This window comes from Solanum stenotomum, chromosome 4 (genome assembly GCF_019186545.1).
Source record: "Solanum stenotomum isolate F172 chromosome 4, ASM1918654v1, whole genome shotgun sequence".
Classification (NCBI taxonomy): Eukaryota; Viridiplantae; Streptophyta; class Magnoliopsida; order Solanales; family Solanaceae; genus Solanum; species Solanum stenotomum.
The window spans coordinates 36,534,494-36,556,680 of record NC_064285.1 but is presented as its reverse complement, the minus strand read 5'-3'; the positions used below and the strand labels follow the sequence as shown (position 1 = coordinate 36,556,680).

Sequence of the window (22,187 nt, the reverse complement as noted above, 5' to 3'; positions counted from 1 at the left end):
TAGTTCTCCAAATTTGGAGAACTACTATTCAACCCTCTATAATTGGAGAGTAGAGGGTAAAATAGAGAGTGCTTGGAGAGGACATTCTCTATTTTACTCTCCAAATGTAGAGAATGAAGAGTAAAATAGAGTGGGTTGGAGATGGTCTAAGCTAGCTTTTAGGGGTGTGAGTGAGGCCTAAGACCTAATTTAATATGGTACCAGAGCAGGGCCCATCTCACCCAATGTTGGGGTCCCCAAAATCAAAATTGTCCACGCACCGGATGCTAAGCACTGGGCGTGAGGTAGAGTGTCAAAGAATGAAAAAAAGTCACACATTGGTGGTTAATAAAATGGGTAGACTCCTTATAAGCCTTGGGCAATCCTCCTCCCTTTGAGCTAGCTTTTGGGGTGTGAGTTAGGCCTAAGACCTAACTTAACAAATCCCTACGCCTCAGAACTACATGCCATCGTAGGATTATAAGGGTCACCCATTAATTGAGGACTAACTCCTTAGTCTTTTACGGAAATTAGCTTAGTTGTATAATATTAGCTTAGATTAGCCTCTATATAGCCTCTATATACTGGCAAAGTATATTGGGTCCTTTTTATGGGAATCATACGTCGAACTCCATGTTAGCTCATATGGTTATATGTCGGTTAGTAGTATCTCCCACAATTTAGTTTCATTTGTAGCATGACCTTGTAGTCAGTTATATCAGTTTTTAGTATATTTCAGTTACATGTTTTACTACTAGGTCACCGCATCATCTCATGTTATTCAGTACAATACTTCAACTTTAGCATGTTCAGCTATTATGTTTAGCATGCATATCCCTCATACTCAGTACATTCGAAGTATTGACCGCATATTGTCTGCCTATATTGTTTGATAGTATAGGTTCAGACGTTCAACATTTAGCTCACGATTTGTACGACTTCGGATCAACTTAGTATTACTATTGGTGAATCCTCATCTTTTGAGGACGTCCTTTATATTTCATTTAGTCATTGCTATTTTTAGTTTCAGACAGTTAGAGCTAGTTGGGGGCTTGTCCTCTCCACTCATCTTAGTAGACTTTCAAAAGTTTGTTATTACAGAAACCTGCTATTTTAGATGTTTGAGTTTAATAAACCTATTTCAATTGAGCTTCCACATTAGTATTTCAGCTTTCCATGTATGCATATCTTAGTGTCATATCAGACCATGGGTTAGCTTGGGGTCACTTGTGGCTCTAAGCATCGTGTTACGACCAAGGGGTAGTATCGTGTTGTGACAACCATCTCCTCACAGCATCAACATTCCCTTCCTCTTGCTTGAAAACCTATCCTTGAGGAAGTGAAACCACACCCAATTGCCCGGTTCAAGCACAACATTCTTCCTTCCTTTGTGTGTTGTCTTAGCGGTCTCTCAATTCTTCTTCTCAAGTTAGAGCCTCACCTTCTCATGCATCTTTATTCATGGCCTCAGCTCACTTTGCACCATCTAGATTCACAATATCTTTGGACAAAGGGGTGAGATCTAACGGGGTTAGTGGATTAAAGTCATGGACAATTTCAAATGGAGTCATGCCAATAGGACTATGAATAACTCTATTGTATGTAAACTTAACTAAAGGCAAGTTGAAAAGAATCGGGTTACTTGAATAAACAAGAAAATAATGCGGAAGCAAAAATATGATGATTAAAGACGAAATTTGAAAGATATGTGAATTTGAGAATTAAATCCCTAAAATTTCAGAATATAGTGCTAAGAAACCTAATTGATTTTAGTATTCAAAATTAGCAAATTAAAACTAATTATGATACTTATAGAGTCAATTGAAGAACTTAGATCAATAAAGTGTTCTAGACCTCTACTTCGAAGAAATTTGATACAACAATTAGTATAAAACTAATTACCTTCTTTACTTTTCGAATAAGAACCAAAGATATCAAGTTAAGAATTAATTTTACATCTTAAAGAATTGTTCTTATAAATTTGTAAGATAAATCTATTGTCACCATACATAAAGGTGTAAAAAAGAGCAATCTCTCAAATAATATTAATCATGTCTTTTGAAAATAACAAAATTCACCCCTATATATAGGAAAATTATATCCCCAAAAGAAGTTACCAGTTTAAAAAAAATATATATATATCCCCAAAAGAATGGGATTCAAATCCTATCTTTATGGAAATAATAACTAGAAAACATTAAACAAGAAAAGTTTTAGTCCAGGAAACTTTAGACTAGGAAACTTTTAGACTGGGAACCTTTTAAGCTAAGAAACTTTTAAATAGGAAACTTTTAAACTAGAAATTATTGGCTTTGAACGTTCAGCTTTTTGGACTCTCTTTTGGGCTTCATGTGGCCCAATATTCTTCCTTTTGGGCTTGAATTTGGACACTTCTTCCGTGATAAACATTTTCTTGATTTTTCATTGAAGACCATCAATTTTAATGGAGGTATACCAATGTGGATGCTATCACAAGTGCTCTTCCCAAGATGTCAACCTCCCTTTCACCATGGCTCGAAGCATAGAACCCAAGGCTCTATTCACCATCTTTGTTTGACTATTGGTTTGGGGATGACAAGATGTGGAAAACAATAATCTCGTCTCGAGACGGCCCCACAAATCCTTCTAAAAGTGAATAAGGAATTTGGAATCCCTATCACTTACAATGGTCTTGGGAATAGCATGCAATTTGACCACATTCTCAATAAATAATGATGCAACATGAGAAGCTTTGTCTCATTTGTTACATGCAACAAAATGAGTCATTTTAAAGAGACTGACAACCACAACAAAAATGATGTTCTTCCCTCAATTAGTCCTTGATAAACCTATACAAAGTCCATGGAGATATCAACCCAAGGTCCATGATGGGTGGGGGAGAGGGTTGTATAAACCTTGGGGAAGGAGCTTAGACTTGGCATCTTTGCACTCTACACATTGGCTACAAATCTAGAGGGGTTGGATTGTATTTTGGGCCTATAAATTGCTCTTCAATAATACCCAAGGTCTTAGCAATACCAAAATGTCACATCAATCCACCATCATCTGCCTCTCTCACAAGGAGTTCCATCCAACAGCTTCTAAACTCCACCTTTGTGCCCTAGTTCCTTGTACAAGCATACAAGAAGATGCAAATTTGGCGTTGTAATCACCAGCCTTAACTTCTTTGTCACCACTTTGTACACTTCTCTCTTTGTTCTCTTATCCTCCTTGTCCTTGCTCTCCACCAATTTCACATCAGCTACCTTTTTTGCCTCTACCTTTCGTTGGGACTTCCTCATTCCACCACCAATCTCCTTGGTGTCCACCAGAGTTGCCCTTTAAAACTCCCAACACCTTTCAAACCACTTCCTTGACCACACTAGAAATCATATCCCACATACAGGTTGCATTCCCACTGCTTGTCCGGGCTCCCAATAACACTAACTTTTCCCCCACCGCCTTCAACTTAATCTCCAAACCATAGTTAAGAGCTTATGTTGAGTTGTAAGATATTTGCCCAAAATTACATTGTAGCCCTTGCAAAGGCCTCCTGTAACAACCTTACTTATATTTGAATACAAATATAGACGGAAGGAGTTTAGTGAAAAAAAGAGACACAGAGGGAATAATTGGCAATTATTAAAGGGTCAGGATTAGAGATTATTAAATGAAGCTCAACGGCTGAGATTGACTGAGATCACAACAAATACACGCAGCAGAGAGAGAGAAAGGACAACGTAAATCTGGTATTCTAACAAACTTTCTCAACCTCTTCCCAGCTTCTTCTTCTTATTTCTATTCTCTTCTAACCTTCTTCTTCTTCTTTCCCTTTTTCTGAATCGGGGCTCTATTAGTGAAGAAACCTTACTTGTTCTCTATTTTATCAATCATTTCCATTTTATTGAATTTTTGGTTTCCAATTCCAGATAATAGAAAATTGTTCCAAAAACCTATTGTGCTGAAAGTTTACTGTTTTATTGAATTCCTATTGAGTTCATAACAATTGGTATCAGAGCCATTGCTTCCCCAGGCGATAACAATCTACTCATGGCAGAAGGAACAAGGATGAGACTCATGGATGAGAAACTAGCTCAACATGATGAATTGTTGGTCGAATTGAGGAATGGCCAACAGGCCATAAATGCTACTCAAACAGGGATACAAGGAACTTTGGAGCTGCTTTTGGATCAACTCACTACAATGGAGAGGGGCCACAACAAAGGTTAGGAAAATGCTCTTCATAGAGGTGATGGTATTCTCCCTAATCCAGTTCCCGACGGGCATCCAGGTCGACTGAATCAGGTAATTCCTAACCCTAAGTGGGAGCTTCCTAGCTTTGAGGGTTCTAACCCTAAGGTTTGGGTACGTAAATGTGATCGGTACTTTAACTTGTATCGAACCCCTGAGGATCAGAAGGTGGACGGGGCTGCTCTTTATCTAAATGGGGATGCTGAAACTTGGTACAATTCCTTAGTTTTGAGCAGGGGGCCCGTCTCATGGGCTAAGTTAAAGGAGGAGATATCTGATAGGTTTGGAGATATTTTAATGGAAGATATGGTGGAGGAGTTTAATAAGCTTAGCCAAACTGGAGATGTCGGGAATTTTTTGAGGAAATTTGAGGATTTGAAGGCTGAAATGATCACGCGAAATCAAGCTTTAAACGAGTCTCATTTTTGTCCAGCTTTATTGGGGGCCTTAAGGAAGAGATTAAATTTGATGTAAAGATGTTCAAACCGACCACCCTAAGCTTTGCTATCCAGCAAGCTAGGATGCATGAAAAAGCTATAGAAGCTACCTTGAAGAAATCTAACGTGGCCACTAAAGCCAGTGGGAATAACGTGTCTGCAAGTAGTTCTATGGCAGCTAGGCTAGGGTCAATGAATGCTAGCTCGACACCTGCACCACTTCGGCTAAGTTTTGAAGTGTATGAACACAGAAAAGCCAACCAGTTGTGTTTTAGATGTGGTGAGAAGTATGGATTGGGCCATAGGTGCAAGATAAGGCAATTACAATGCATCTCTGGGTCTCCCGAAGAGTTGCCTGTCATATAGGAGGTACCACCAGAAATTGAGATTGAGGTTGCCGAGAAATGGAGTTCAGAAATTACTTGAGGCCATGTGTCTTAGCGCAATGTCTGGCAACTGGAAAGGGGTTAACACTATATTAGTTGCTGGCTTGATTAAGAAGAGAACTCTATCAATCCTCATGGACTCGGGTAGTACTCATAGCTTCATCAATATAAGAAAGGTGTTGAAAACAAGGTGGCTAATGCCTTGTCTAGGCGATTTGAGGACAGAGAAGTAGATGTAACCACTAATTCAGCTTGTGTACTAGCTATGAGCGCTATGGTGCCTACTTGGGTCCAAGAAGTGAGTAAGAGTTATGAGGAAGACCCTAAAGTGTGTGCCTTAATTTTTGAATTTTCTATGAATCACCTAGGTCCTCATATCTATCACTACTCTTCTGGAGTTCTCAGGCGAAAAGGTAAAGTTTACATTGGTGGTAATGGTGGTCTGAGACAACAATTGGTTTCAACATTTCATGACTCGCCAATTGGGGGTCATTCTGGTCAACTGGGGACTTACATGAGGCAGTCTCAAAAAAAATTTGGCCTGGCATGAGACAGATGGTTCGACAATATGTAGAATCTTGCGATGTGTGCCAAAGGAGCAAAGACGAAAAATGTTCCTTATCCGGGACTACTCCAACCCATTCCTATTCCTGACCAGGATTGGAGGCATGTGAGCATGGATTTTATAGAAGGACTGTCGAAATCTAGAGGCAAAGAGGTAATCCTAGTAGTTGTAGATTGAAGAACAAAGTTTGCCCATTTCATGACCTTGTCCCACCCTTTCACAGCCAGCACAGTTGCTGCTAAGTTTTTCAAACATGTGCATACACTCCATGGAATGCATGTTGTCTCTGACAGGGATAGCATTTTTTTGAGCAACTTTTGGCAAAATCTGTTTAGATTGTTAGGAACCCAGCTGCACCTTGGTACTGCCTATCACCCTCAAAGTGATGGACAAACTGAAAGAGTTAACAAATGCATTGAGAACTATCTCAGATGCATGACCTCTAGTAGGCCTACTCAGTGGAAAGAATAGATACCTCTCTCGGAATGGTGGTACAATACTAATTTCCACACAAGTATTCAATGTAACCCTTTTGAAACCTTATATGGGTACACACCACCTTATTTGACCTTTGGTCCTATGAAAGACACTACACTTCCTGCAGTTGAGGATATCATCATGAAGAGACAACAGATGCAACAACTTATGTTGGATAATTTGTTGAAGGCTCAAGAGAGGATGGAAATGTAGCTGATCAAAGGAGGCCTGAAAGAGAGTTTAAGGTTGGTGACTGGGTGTTTCTCAAGTTACAGCCCTATAGGCAGACCTTGCTGGCCCTAAGAAAGAACCTTAAGCTAAGTTCCAAGTATTATGGTCCCTATGCAGTGATAGACAGAGTCGGGAAAGTGGATACAAGTTGAGTCTGCCAGCTGATTCCAGGGTTCACCCCGTCTTTCATGTGTCCCTTCTTAAGAAAAAGGTTGGCAACAGGGTGGTGGTGCAGTCTGCTTTGCCCCTTAATAGTGAGGATGGTCAGTTTCTAGTTAAGCCACTTCACATATTACAGAGGCAGATGGTACGCCATGGCAATACAGCTGGAGTGAAAGTTCTAATTCAATGGTCTAACCTTCCTCCTGAGGATGCCACATGGGAGGATTATGAATTTTTGAAGGGCAAGTTCCCTGATTTTGATGTTCATCCTTGAGGACAAGGATGTTTTCCAAGCGGCAAGGTGTAACAACCTTATATTTGAATGCAAATATAGACAGAAGGAGTTTAGTGAATAAAAGAGACACTGAGGGAATAATTGGCAATTATTAAAGGGTCAGGATTAGAGATTATTAAATGAAGCTCAACGGCTGAGATTGACTGAGATCACAACAAATACACGCAGCACAAAGAGATAAAGGACAACGCAAATCTGGTATTCTAACAAACTTTCTCAACTTCTTCTCAGCTTCTTCTTCTTCTTTCTATTCTCTTCTAACCTTCTTCTTCTTCTTTCCCTTTTCAGAGCTGAATCTGAGCTCTATCAGTGAAGAAACCTTATTTGTTCTCTATTTTATCAATCATTTCCATTTTGTTGTAATTTTTGTTTCCAATTCCAGATAATAGAAAATTGTTCCAAAAAACTATTGTGCTGAAAATTTACTGTTCTATTGAATTCCTATTGAGTTCATAACACCTCCATCATCCTTCCTAAGGAATAAGTAATCACTTTGAGTCTTAGCCACCGTGCTACGGAAGGTAACCAAGTGGTTCCCCTTAGGAAAACTAGAATTTGCTACCACCATCTCAAAAGCTATAGCTAAATCCAAAAGTGCAACTCCTTCAATTCGATCCCCAAAAGCAAAACTTCTATGCACATCGTCATAACCCCTAAAGAATATCGAATGTGGCCACTGAAATCCACTCCTACCAATAGCATTTCAATGGAAAGGATTCTTCTCTAAACCTCATCCAAATCCTCCCAAAACGCTTTTGACTTCCTCATCCAAGCCCTCTTGAGGCGTGTAAGTGCTAATAATGCTCCACGTATTCCCTCCCATGACTAACTAAACCGACATAATCATATCATTAACCCTCCTGACCTCTACCACTTGCTCCCTAAAATACCAATCAACTGATATGCCTAATCCATTACTATTCCTAACCTCTCCCGAGTACCACAACTTCAACCCATCCACATCCTGAGCCTTAGTCCCAACCCACTTAGTTTCCTAGACACAAGCTATACTAACGTTCCTCTTCCTAAGGATCTTTACTCGCTCTATGGATTTCCCTGACAATGACCTTATGTTGCACAACCCTAATCTCAATCTAGACGCTCTCTGAACCCACTATTGCTTACTTTAATGTTCAGCTAGCACTAAAAAGACTACTCCTAATAGAAGAGGTAGAAATTCCAAGTATTTCAGCTGGAACAACTATGTACATATTGTTTTCTAAACCCTCGCCTCCGTACCCAATCAACAACATGACCCTACTCTACAATCGCCAACCAAAGCCACTCAAGTAGAAGGAAGTAATACATGCAATGAGGGACTACATACAAGAATCAACATGATAATACATGTAGGCAGACAAGCAAACAAGAAAGGGCAGAGGAGAAAAGTGTTTTCCAGCGTTGTACTATGATCGACTTGCAAAACTAAGATATACAAATCAGACAAATATATGGTTGTAAATTGATCCCACATGTTTCAGAGAAAGACTTGTGATACAGTTAGAATTATGCTTTTGAGTTGTAGTACCTTAATTTTACTGCTTTAGTATTTTGAATAAATCTTAGTTAATAGTTGGTTAGCTAGTTTTTTCCTATTAATTAGTATTAGTTTGTTAAGATATATTTTCCAGGGATACTCTGGGCTAGTTTACCATTATCTTTTTACTGCTTTTGTTCTTATAAATGTAGAGTTCAACAAGGTAAAATAAAGCAATTCTCATTGATCTCATTGCAATGTTTTTCTCTCGTTATTCTTTCTATTATTTTTCAATTTCTTTGCTAAGAACCCAACAAAATACTTATAGATTGGTCAAGTAATGGGGGTTAGAAAGAAAGAAAACACTTCAAATTATGTAAAAATACAAAAATAACATTTACTAGATTAGCTTGGACGAGAATATAGAAAATTGAGTAATAAACTGCTAAAACCTCTGACTCAGATTGCCCAAATGAAGTGGCCCGAAAACAATCAACATCCGGCCGCTGAGCGCCTTGAAAATGCCCAACATCCCATTCATAACCTTCCAGAAAATCAAACTACACTATATTAGAAGAAAAGGCAATTGAAATATTCAATTATAAAAAAGAAATAGCAACGCAAAAGTTGACATTTACAGAGTATAATAGGATGTTTCACCTTAAGCGGTTGTCTGGTCTATAGGCAAGACTGGAAATTTATACTTGGTCAAGAAATAGTTCCAACTCTAGGATTGACAGATTCTTGTGTTCTTCTGAGTGGAACGATCTATTTGGTGCAATCAAACAATTCAAACTCCATGTATCATCTGGATCACTGTCCAGTACTCCTAGATTGCGGCCATTGGTCTAGAAAGGCGAATTATTCTAATTTGAAATACATGGTTGGAGCACCTGACATGAGGAATTGGACAGAAATTGGTGGACAACTTTCAGTAGTTTGGGCGGTCCGCACTTATTTTTGCTAAGAGACTTAAGATTAATGAATGGAACAAGTCCTGTTTTGTTGATTAGGAGAGTGTTGAGCTGGCTTCTTACCAACTTATGGATGTTGCAAGGATATGGTTTGATCAGTGGAAGAAGACTAAGGGCCTGTTTGGCCATGCAATGAATCATGAGATGAAGTTGAACATGCAATTTGAACTTTTTATGTCGTATGTTTTACATAAACATAAAAACCTTATAAGTTGTAAAAACTATTAAAATTGTCCCAATTCATTCTACGATCGTACCAAATAAGCAAAAATTTTATAAAATCGCATAATACACTGTCATAAAACTATTCTTAAAAAAAACACAGCATTTATTGATCAACTTTAATTGAATAAAACATAAAATTAAACATAAGTTGTAATGTACTAATCTTTAATATAATCCACCCACATAATACAAACAACCTTCTAACGTTGAACTTGCATTTCTTGATCATATGACCATTCCCATGACTTTATGGGCTATCTTTCAAGTGTGCGACTAATGGCTCGCGCCAGGCAGGACTGGGATCGCAGCCAACTGGGAAGCCCTTCCCACTTCATCTCTTATATATATATATATATTATATTATTATATAATGTAGATGATGATGATTGATTGAAGATTCCCTTTCTACAATAAGCCTACGAGATGAATTGGACCTCAGCCCGAAGAGCGCGTGCATCCAAATTTAAAATTAAATAAGATATCATTTAACTAAATCATATGAAAATTAAACTTAAATTATAAAACAATCAATAGTATAAATCAAAGCTAACAGAGAAAAATTAAGAAAAATAATTTTAGCTGCTAGTTGAATACACTCCCTTCGGTTCATATCAAATGAATTATTGGGACCTTTTTCGTGAACTTTTTGTAGTTCAAGAGAATTCTTTAGACTTTTTTTTTCCATATTTACCTTTTATTTTATTGAGATTCTTAACTATTTTAAAAAATAATTTAGAAATAATCAAAAGAATAATAATAGAGAGTGACCTTTAAGTATATCTTTAAATGTAATTTCTTAATACTATTAACTCAAGGCTAGAAATAGAAAGATGTAATTTCTTAGTACTATTAATTCAAGGCTAGAAATAGAAATTTTTGTTTCTTTCCTTTGTTTTAAAAAAATAGAATAATGCGCTACAAACTGGAATCGAACTCGGGACGTCAAACACTCAAATGAGTAAGCTTACTGCTGAACCAACACCGCTCCTTATGTACAAGTGTGTTTATTTATCTATATATTCAAATAATATTCGTCTAATTTTCCGGTGAAAGGTGTTCGACTGACCACCCTTACTGTGTTGTAGCTCCGCCCCTGGCTATGGAGCTATATAATGAGATTGAGATTTTTGTTATTTACTAGTTTTTCGAAGTTTTGCACAAAATAATATTGCACATTTTTTTGTGAATGTTCAATGTGAATCATAATATATATCTCTTATTCACACGAACCTATGAAGATGGTCAATGAAAAATTTTATTAGTTAAATGCAATAATGTATATATTTATTTCAATTTGATGAGGTTCAATCATGTAATTCGTCGTATCTCACTAATATTACTTTATTGACGATATTTGTTGTGTATTTTTCTTGTCATCTAACAAAGATGTGTTTTGCACGTGTATTCCACTTAACCTGTTTAGATGTCATATGAATATGTGGAGAACAACTACATTTTATTTTTTAGAACTATTTTTGTATATTAATCTTTATTTTGTAAGTTATAACATAGTAGATGACGTTCTTTTTGTTGGCTCTCATATTTGACTTCTTGATTGACTGTCTACATAAATCAAAGATAGTTATTTGACTGTCCATAGTTAACTAAGAAACGTTTCCTTTTTTTATACCGGAAAAACTAAAAATTAAAATTAAAGAATATATTTTATCTATGAAATCATATATATAATCACTTGTTTATCTTACACCCAACAAAGATATAGTTCATATACTTGTAAGCAATTTTCAATTTATTCAACCAAGTATGATTCATCCAAGGAAAAATAACAACACAGTGTTATTACATATATAGGGGCAGTATAATAATATGAAAAATTATTGGTCAAAAGTTATAAGAAAAGATGAAACATAGAAATAATTAATGTAATAACTATAAAAATTCATAGTATTATTACTAAAGAGTGTAAAAGAGTGTGAATAACATTTGCAATAATTTGTAATAACTAAGAGAGTTTTTAATGTTATAACTAATGAATTAACGTGCAATAGATGTACTTCAAATAAATTTTAAATTTACATAAATAAATAGGACTTTTAGTTAATGTTACTATTTTTTTATAGGTATGAACTTTTCTTCGTCGAAAATACTGAAATATTAAGAAATAGTAAATTAGTAAAACAAAAGGGCAATGTTTACATACAAATAACTATTTTGAAGCAAACTTACAAACAATCTAAATCGCATAAGTAGCATTGATAAATAAAGTCATTCTTTCCTCTTGAGCATAAAAAATAAAATCGTGACAATTCTTTAACTCTTGAGAAGTTTAGTAATTTTGGGACAAGATATTCAGAAACATATAGCTACATCACAAGAGAAATTATTAACAAAAACTAATGAATTTATACTACAATAAATATCAAACTAATACAAACTTTAGTTGGGGTTATTACAAGTCATATGAACTTTTCTTTGTTGAAAATACTGAAATATTAACAAATAGTGAATCAGTAAAACAAAAGGGCAATGTTTATATAGTAATAACTATTTTGAAGCAAATTTCCAGACAATCTAAATCACAAAAGTAGCATTGATAAATAAAGTCATTTTTTTGTCTTGGGCATCAAAAAAACAAATCCTGACAATTTTCTAACTCTTGAGAAGTTTAATAATTTTGGAAAAAGATATTCAGAAGCATATATCTACATCAAAAGAGAAATTATTAACAAAAACAAATAAATTTAGACTGCAATAAAAATTAAACTAATACAAATTTCAACTGGCGTTATTACAAGTCATATAAAATTTTCTTCGTAAAAAATACTTAAATATTAAGAAATAGTAAATCAATAAAACAAAAGGACAATATATAATAATAACTATTTTGAAGCAAACTTCCTGACAATCTAAATAATAAGTAACACTAAAAAATAAAGTCATTCTTTTGTATTGAGTATCAAAAAACAAATCGTGACAATTCTCTAACTCTTGAGAGGTTTAATAATTTTTGAAAAAGATATTGAGAAATATATATCTACATCACAAGAGAATTTGTTCACAAAAACAAATGAATTTAGACTACACCATGCTAACTTCATATATTGGAACATTACGTACTATGTATATACTAAGCAAAAAAATAATTATTATATCATCAGAACTATTTTCCTCAACTACTCGAGGTTAAAGAATTTTTTTTTTTTTTTTGATGACAAGGGAAACCCGCAGCCGCTACCCTTTGGGTGCGCACAGGGTAAAACCCCTGCTCCTATGCAATAGCTCGCAAACTACATAGGAGAGGTAACCCGCACTAGGCAAGCCTGGTGCGACGAGCTCGACCCAGAAGGCAAACCCCTTGCTTTCGCTGGCAAGGGGTTTCGAACTTGAGACCTCCAACATGGAAGTCCCAAGCTCAAACCACTGGGCCACCCCGAAGGGTTGACCTATTGCGCCCTTGTAAAGCAATGAAACTGATGTACCTACCATGTTCATTGAATTTAAGAGTACAAAAGAACTCTATGTAATTGATTAGGAGGATTATCCACTTGTTTTAAAGCTTAAATGATGAGACTTCAGGTGTGAAATTAAGGATTTTCACTGACAGTCTAGTTCTTAGAGAGGGATAAATATTTGATTTGAAGGTCGATTTGATATCAGATTTAAAATTTGAAAATAGTTTTGAACTCATGGGATTATGGATGAAGTGAAATTATGATCATGTTGGAATTTGACCCTAGCGCTCGAGTTTGACTTTCTTATTGACTTTGACTTCAAATTTGTTTAATATTAAAATATGGCCATCGTTGAACTCATTTAACCCAATAGAGTAATCTTTTGAATAGATTGGGAGTATTCATAGGCTTTAAGAAGGGAAAGCTATTCCTAGAGACTAGGGAGCTTTGGAAAGAGGTAAGTTAAGGCTTTAAGTTCAACGAGAGAATTATTCCCAAATTAACTTAACTGATATATTATGTATATGGGGTGACATATAGGCAAGGTGACAAGCACTTGTGCGGTCACTGGGTTATTTGTGGGGATATTATGTCATTTCATGCCTACTTTCCATTCGTTATTCATTGCATGACTATTTGATCACACTCAATGCTAGTGATGATGTTATAGGCATTGTTTAAATGCTAAATTGCCTGTTATGAGTTATGTGCACATTAGATTACATGTTAGCTGATAGTCATATTTTGTTTGTATGCTTTGTAATTGGATACACTATATATAGAAATATCTAGATTTGGATATGGCACGTGAGTTGTTCGTATGAGATATGATTAGCATGTGAGTTGTCCGTGCAGCACGTGGGTATGGATTAGTTCCTCATGAGTTACGTATTACTAGGTCATCCGGAATAGTGTACATACAAGTTTATCATACCTTTCCCTAATTAATGACTCTTATCGTTGTATATCTTTATATGTTGTATATGTCGCATACCTCTTATGTTGGATTTGATGCATATATCATTGTGCCTCATTTGTACAAATTTGTTTGTCATATCGTGTTTACTTCTGTTGAGTCATCTATCTATTGACTGCACACGTTATAATGGGTATTTTGAAGCAACCTACCTTATTGAAGTTGGTTCATGATACTTATTGAGTACACCTGGTTTACTGTACTCATACTACATTTATTGCACATTTTGTGGAGGTGTTGATCCCTGTGCTAGCACAGAGTGTGGTCAGCAGTAGAAGCAGACTTGGAGGAAGACTTGGAGGTTTCATAGTGAGATGCTTGGTTAGTTTGCAGCACCGTGTACTCCTTCCATCTCATTTACTATTGTTCTATTTCAATTCAGACAGTGTTACTTTGAGACTTGTGTATTTATTCTTTCTTCTTTTTTTTTTTTGATGACCATGGTGTCCGGACCAGCTTTCGCGCACCTCGACTCATTCCATGGGATACCTACCATCTCCCACTAGCAACAGCCGCCAACAGGTACCAAGTATCTCTATCCACCAAGGCTAGGATAGATGGGATGAGTCACCTAGTGTTTTTATCTCCGTTGGGATTAGAAGCACTTGGTTGTTTATTCTGCTTTTTCCATAGTGTCAAAATTAAATTTCATTTTATGATTTAAAGACTTATCGTTTTTGTTAAATAAATGGACATTGGGCCTAACTCAATCCCGAAAGCTAGCCCATGAGAAAAGGATTGTCCAGGACCATATAAAGAGTCCAACTGCAACTTATCCCACAGATGTGGGACTCCAATCCCTGCAAGTCCAGGACTGGACATCTAGAGTGTGCACAATATAAGACGGGAGGTCCAAACAATAAATTGGGATTGGCCTGGCTCTAGTACAATGTTAGAGAATGGACAATTTTGAAAGCTTATTACTATTTCTTAATAGTGGAATTGGTTTATGTATGCAATTGGTCCGCATACAGGGTTGGGGGTAGGTGTCTCGTGGCTTAGGTAAATTGGGTCGTGACAACCTGTCTACAATTTTCACTTTCTGTAATTTTTGTTCTTCCCTCTTTCTTTTTTATGAGGTGAAGTTTTTTTCTAATTATTTCCTCGTTTAGATGATTATTATAGTAGCACACGCTTATTTCCAAAAACTCTTATGGTGACGCTGCAGCTATTTCGGATAACAACTCTAGGGACAGGACATCTGTTTCCAGTGACTATTTGGAGCACATCACACCTCTTTTCCTCTTCTCGGTGACTGTTATGGCAACATAACACAACTTCCAGTGACCTTGTTAACAATACAGCCTCTTTCCAACCACTATGCATACCATTATTTTGACAGCAACTTTTATAATAAAGAGTCTGGTGACTTCCCTACAAGTTATTAGCAACTATTAAGTTATCTATGTTTTCAAATAAGAGAACTTAGGGTCATAGGGTGGTTTTCCCACATTGCATCTGAGGAGACACCTCTGATGTAATATTAGTATACTAGGATGTTAGAGTTAAATGTTGTATACTTAGGTCCTCATAGGTTAAATGTAAGAAGTTGCTTGAGTGTCACACCTATTATAGGTGTGCTTTACAATCCATGTCCTTCAAACATCTCTCCTCTTCTCTCATCTCACACGGTCCCTTCTCCCCAAAAGAATATCCCTCACCAGTGGGATAAACAATCCCATGGGGGAGGGTGGAAGTATTTGTAATTTTACAAGAAAAACAGATTTATTTTCTCTGAGCAGGGTGAAACTTTGAACGAGCAGCATCAAGAGTTGGCCACATTACTCAATCAGGCCAACCCCAAAACTAAGACCAGAAATGTAACAGGAAACTGAAAGAAGGATACTTACGGTTTCTCACGTCAAGAAGTATAAAACTGGGATTGAAATTTCCATGTGATGAATTATTAGTGTTATTTACAGCTTCTAATCTCTTCCTCCATTCAGATGGTGCCAAAGGAGCTGCTCTCATTGATGGATCAAGCAAAGGAAGGTGAGAAATCCCTCCTTCCAACTGTTAACCAAATGTTAAAATATCATTTTATGCTTTAAAAGCGAGAGAAAAAGATATTCATTAGGTATATATGCCAGTTCTCTATAAGTGGATAAACTTTCGTCAACTCCCAAGATATAGTGAAAAGTCCCTCAAACCTCATCAAACCACTACTTAAAAGATGCTAAGATATTTTCCTTTCAATACGTACCTTTGCTGACCTTCAATTTCATTTAACATCTAAGATTCTCCAAAAATTAAGAAAGATGTGTAAATAATTTGAAGATACAAATGCACAGGTTTTAAGAACAGTTGAATTACTAATTCCCCATGCAAACCTCTAGGAGACCGATCTGAATATATACTGTGTCCAATATCTACCTCCTCTACAGTCGATCTTAAATTGAAATACTCTGCCGAGCTAACCTCCTACATGATCAGCCTTAAAGTGGCTTATTCCGCTGAGCTACTTCAAGTTTGTAATGATCACTTGAGAAAACAACATCTTGGGAAAGCTTTAGCAGATACGCTACTAAGTTCATCACTTCATTTTGCTCCTTCTTTAAAAAAAAAAAATCCTTTAGCTGGCCTAAGGGTATAAAATCATATGAATTTTATTAACCAAAAGATGTTGCTAAAATTTCCAAGCACATAATTCCATTCACGAAGCCCTGAGGACTCATTTAAATCCAAAAAACCAAACTAAAATCCAACTAATGTTGCACATTTCACAAGGTTTGAACTGTCTATAACTAATGAAGCCCTCAAAGGAACATCAAACTAGGAGACTTTTGAGGCTATATGCTTCCTAGTGTAAACTTATTTATTTTTTGGGTAAGGTAACATTTGTATGTATAAGCACAAAACAGTACATGATTAGACTGAAACCTTACATAAGAGTGACCAAAAGTAAGCAAAAATCTACCTTCCTCCGAAGAACCTAATGTATCAAGGATAGATATTTATCTTAGATTTTATATTTTATTTTTTGAGAATGGTAAACTTATCTTCCTGGTAGAATTGGCTGCACCAAAAACAGAGAAGTATAATACAGTTGAGTTCGATCTGATGTATTGTATTGCTGCTGTTTACAAAACACCTAGAATTCTTTTCTCTCCATATTGCCTACCAAATGCATGCAGGGACCATCCTCCATCTTCCTCGATCATCTTCTCCAGCTCCAGCTACTTCCCAACTAAAGAGAGTTTCAGTAATCTTTCTAGGCATTGTCCATGCTATGGCCTATGCCTGTGAGATTAATGAGAGTGGAAGCTGTGAAACACCCAATGATGTCCTGCTTGAGCACCTCAGAACATCTGATTAAGGATCCCATTGTAAAATCATCAGACCTAGAGCCTTATCCATAGCACACATTTTCAAACACCCAAAAACTTCTTGTTCTTGAAATCTGCTTTGCAAAAGATCCTTTCCTTCCTTTGAAACTGTTGGAGAGTTCCAAAATTGGTTGTTGGTCTCCATTCTACAGTCTCAGTATAGATTTTTTTTGTAGAAATCCAACATCTCATCATTGATTCTCAGAGGATCTGAGATTAATTCATCCTGGATCAATAAATAATAAATGTTGTTGCATCGTTTATAGCCATTAGCAGTTTTATGAAAGAACTTACTATTTCTGTCCCTTTCTTCAGCCAGATGGCCTTGGATATCTGCCTCCATGCCACATCTTCATGTTTCAGCAGTTCTTCATAATTCATCAGCAAGGATGCCCTCTCCATAATTTCCCCTCAGTTAAAGTTGTCTTCCAGTACTCTGTCCAACACTGCTAGCTGGATTAGCAAGTTAGACTTTTGTACCTTCAAGTTGCCTTGGCCCCTTTTACTCCACACCTTAGTTTACCTTTCCAAGCTTTCATTTTAAAGCTACATAATTAGGTTTTCCTAAGAAATAAAATGACGTCCACCAACTCATAACTCTTTCAACAAATCTATCCGTCTTCAGACACCAATTGTCAAACTTGAAATATGACCACAATGCAATACAACAAATACACGTCATTCTTTGAAGGAGAGATTGCTTGATGTTGCTAAAGCAGTTATCCCACTCTTCAGAAATCAAGATTCTGGCAGTTCTTAAGGCAGTAATATATGTATCCCCTCTGTACCAAGTATAAGCACCTCCCTCTAGCTGAAGATCAATAAGACTCGTGTCTTCTATAAAGTCTGAGAATTCCACCATAGCTGTGGACTTCTCTTGCAATATTTTTTTCTTGTAGGAAATCTAATTATATTGAAGTCCCAACAGATTGCCCATGGGCCCTCCATTGGACTCCTTACAGCACTTATTTCCTCTCATACCTCTCTTCTTTCATTGTCCCAGTTTGGAGCATTTACTCCTGTAATGTGGCAATCAAAATCCTGCAACTGGTCTTCAAATCTGCAGGTCAGAGTATGTATCCCAATTTGAAGAGCCTCCCCATTCCATACCCTCCTATCCCATACCACCAAGATTCCCTCTCTGGTTCCACTGGCCTCTAGACAGGCATAGATTTCCCATCTTCCTCCCCGGAGTTACTTTACAAGGACTTCTACACCCCCCTGCAGCTTTGTTTCTGTAAAGATATGGCACCTGGGCCTATCTCAACCCCAAAAGTTAGCTCTTGAGGGGAGGTTTGTCCAAGTCCATATAAGGAGATCAAATTCCCATCCCTGTACCGATATGGGACATCTTAACACTCCCCCGCACGCCCAGACCTCAACTGGAGCGTGAACACTTCTACATGCGGACCCATCATCGGTGAACAACAAATTGGGATGGGTCTATACCATGTAAAGATATAGCACCTGGGTCTAACTCAACCCCAAAAGCTAGCTCTTGAGGGGAGGTTTTTCCAAGCAAATTCTCATCTCTCTACCGATGTGGGACATCTTAACAATTTCCTTCAAACATACAACATTGGCACCCCGGTCAAGTAAAGAACTCATCACCGGCCTCTTTTTATCCATGTTATTTAATCCCCTCACATTCCACGTGACTAATTGGATCTTCATTGATAATTAAAGTCAAAGCCCTTCACCTGCTCCTGTTTCCATTGCTTTTTAATTTAATGACAGATAGACCAATCCTTTCAACTTTTGTGTCCCCTTGAACTTGTTTTCCTTGATAGTAGTGTTTGATTCCGTCCTCCTTGCATGTCTGCTGCTATCAATCTGCATTAGTAATTCCATGGCTTCTTCCTCATATCCCCAAAAATCAACTCCAAACAATTTGCTTAATTTGACCAAATATTGATTGACCCATATAGGTGTATCCCCTTTGGTCTGAGCAATCACCTTGTTGCCGAACTAAAATTGGTTTGGCATCTTCAACTTCCCAGATTTCCCCACCATCCACAGATTCTAATTGCAAAACTTGATTATGATCTTCAATGTAGCATTTCATCTTTGATTCCTCTATTACTGCAAGAGACATATTACCACTAGTATTCGTCATTTGTGTATCTTCCCCTACACTAAAGTTTTTTCCTCTTCTACATGCAGACTATTTGTCAAATCAATTCTCGTCAAGTCCACTGATGACCTGTTAGAAATAGGAGTAGAAGGAGATGATTTTCGTTGCAACACTTTGACGGGTGTGCTTCTGTTACCCTCTTCTTCAATCATAGTTCTCATCTCAGAAAAAGTATAATCTTGAGCTTTATCCCCATAGAAACTTGCTCCTTCTGTAATTGAGTTGATGTTCGTTGTTTGCTTGAACTTGTGTCTCCAGAAGGTCTGAGTCATTGGGCTCTAAATAATCATGCTTGGACAAGTTCTGCAATTTTGGGGCCCAACTCCTTATTTCGGCCTATTGCTTTCATCTGAATAAAAATTTCTGACCCCAACTGCCCAGCTTGCATTTCACGTAGTTGATATTTAAAAGCCGCCCACCCACGTGGACTACGACCTCTGTCTTCGCTAAAAGGCACTGGAAAGTTTTCTCCTATATAGGTAGCAATACCCACTTTACCCAATGGCCCTTCATTTCCACCATGGATGATTTGCTTCCCTCTTCTTCCTGTCGCTGAAACCTCACACCAAATTGGTGTTGGTATATGAATCCATCACATTCCAACTCTTATCTCTAGTTGTACAGCTATTCATTTCCTTTAACCTTAATTCTTGCCTAGTGGAGATGGTTTTTGAGTTTTGTTTCTTCTTCAGTTCCAATCCAGCCACCTCACTTGTCGCTGACTTGTCTGAATGTGGTTTGAGACCATAATTCACAGGCACCCCTAGAGATGAATCCAGACCTAATTTCTGGGAATTTCGTCCGGCCAGCACCCTGAAGGAGACCACCATTGTAGTCATTTTGAGCTTGTTCCAACTCCACTCCCCTTGGAGAACATGCATGTTTTGCCTCTTTCCTAGACAGCATCTCGAAGAGGAAATGAGAGTCGTTCATTCCATAAACATTAACTCCATGGGAGGATCTCCAGTTGCTGCTTGCCCCATCTTCAAATGTTGTTCAAAGTCGGAGTTTCATGGATTGGGGCAGAGACACTTTGGGCTATGCATCTTCCGAGTACATCCTCTTCTGAAGGTACTACACTTCCAAGAATAATGATTCTGGTATCAATGCTTTGATCATTGGCTCCTTTATTCCTTCCGTCGCCCATCAGGTGATTTTGAAGGCTTCTATGTATGAAGCTTCAAGTCATGGATACCTAGCTACTGTATTAACTTCCTTTCTTCTGAAGCATTAATGAATCTAATGATTTTCTGTGCTATAAACCCCAAACCAGCTTTTAGTGTAACTTCAGGTGTGATAATAACTGACCTATTGCGCCCTTGTATTTATTTATTTTTTGATGACAAGGAAACCCCACAGCCGCTACCCTTTGGGTGCGCACAGGGTAAAACCCCCGCTCCTATGTAATAGCTCGCAAACCACATAGGAGAGGTAACCCGCAATAGGCAAGCCTGGTGCGACGAGCTCGACCCAGAAGGCAAAACCCTTTGCTTTCGCTGGCAAGGGGTTTCGAACTTGAGACCTCCAATATGGAAGTCCCAAGGTCAAACCACTGGGCCACCCCGAAGGGTTGACCTATTGCGCCCTTGTAAAGCAATGAAACTGACGTACCTACCATGTTCATTGAATTTAAGAGTACAAAAGAACTCTATGTAATGGTTTTTTAATTTCCATCTCCTAACTGTCTGTTTTTGCTCCTTGGAGTAAATACCTAGACTATCCATTTCAAGACTTCAATGCTTATAGTAGCTTTCCTCATCAAATGCCTGATGCGCACTATCCATTCAAACCAAATTTTTGACCTTGAACTGTACTTAGATGGTGTACATTTAAAACCAAAATCCTTTTTCCCCATCACAAAGAGGAGAAAGGTCAGAAGTGAGAAAAGGGTGGTTACAATTGGGTTGAGAAGAACAAAGAAAGAAATTCCGGTAGAAAAGACACAGGAAAAGGTGTTCTACAATTCTAGGAAGTAGGAGAGCGAAATTCTTGGAGAATGTGCCTCAGAGCATTTCCCAACTTTTTCTTTTCCCTATTTTGTGGGAAGCGAGGTTGAATGGTCCAGACATGTGAGAAGAAGGTGCATGGATGCCCTAGTGCGCAGGTGTGAGAGGTTGGTTATGGATGGAATCAGGAGAGGTAGAGGTAGACCAAAGAAATATTGGGGAGAGATGTTTAGACAGGACATGGAGCACTTGCTGCTTACCGCGAACATGACCTTAGATAGGAAGGTGTGGAGGACACGAATTAGGATAGAAGATTAGTATGTGTTAGAGTGGGTAAAAGTCCCACATTGGTTGGGAAATAGATTGGTGGTCTTCTTATATGGACTTGGGCAATCCTACTCTCATGAGCTAGCTTTTGGGATTGAGTTAAGCTCAGGTGTCATATCTTTACATGGTATCAGAGCCAGGTCCATCCCTGTTTGGGCTCCCGATCCATGCGACAGTTGGGCTTGTGTGTGAAGGGGGGTGTTAGAGTGGGTAAAAGTCCCACATTGGTTGGAAAATCGACTGGTGGTCTCCTTATATGGACTTGGGCAATCCTCCCCCTCATGAGCTAGCTTTTGGGGTTGAGTTAGGACCAGGTGCCATATCTTTACAGTATGTATGAGTGTGTCCCTTCTAGTAGGTAGGAGTCTTGTGCGCCCTTACTAGTAGTCGTAGGATTACTCTTCTAGTTTTTTGTTCTTCGATTTCTGTGACTTATCTATTATTCCAGGCAATTTGTTTAAAGTAGTATTTTGTCATAGTATGGTTATGTTGCTATCTGTTGTTTTGCTACTATCTATTGTCTATTGTACTTTCATGATGTCTTTTCCTAGACCATTTATTTTGTCATAGTACAGTTATCTTGCTATCTATTGTTTTGCTACTATCTATCGTCTATTATACTTTCAT

General features: G+C 37.6%; 2 protein-coding genes across 3 annotated transcripts in view; one reads left to right on the top strand and one right to left on the bottom strand.

Moving 5' to 3' along the window:
• The window catches only part of LOC125862467 (uncharacterized), a 1,053,062-nt gene that overhangs the window by 51,542 nt on the left and 979,333 nt on the right, over positions 1–22,187 (top strand). The gene's annotated exons all lie outside the window — the stretch shown is intronic.
• LOC125862464 (rhodanese-like domain-containing protein 8, chloroplastic) overlaps positions 1–22,187 on the bottom strand; it is a 32,503-nt gene that overhangs the window by 8,449 nt on the left and 1,867 nt on the right. The window contains exons 4-5 of the mRNA XM_049542543.1: positions 15,678–15,840; positions 8,692–8,783 (exon numbers count right to left, since the gene is read on the bottom strand). Of these exons, the coding sequence (XP_049398500.1) occupies positions 8,692–8,783; positions 15,678–15,840 (255 nt within the window). The remainder of the gene's footprint in view (positions 1–8,691; positions 8,784–15,677; positions 15,841–22,187) is intronic.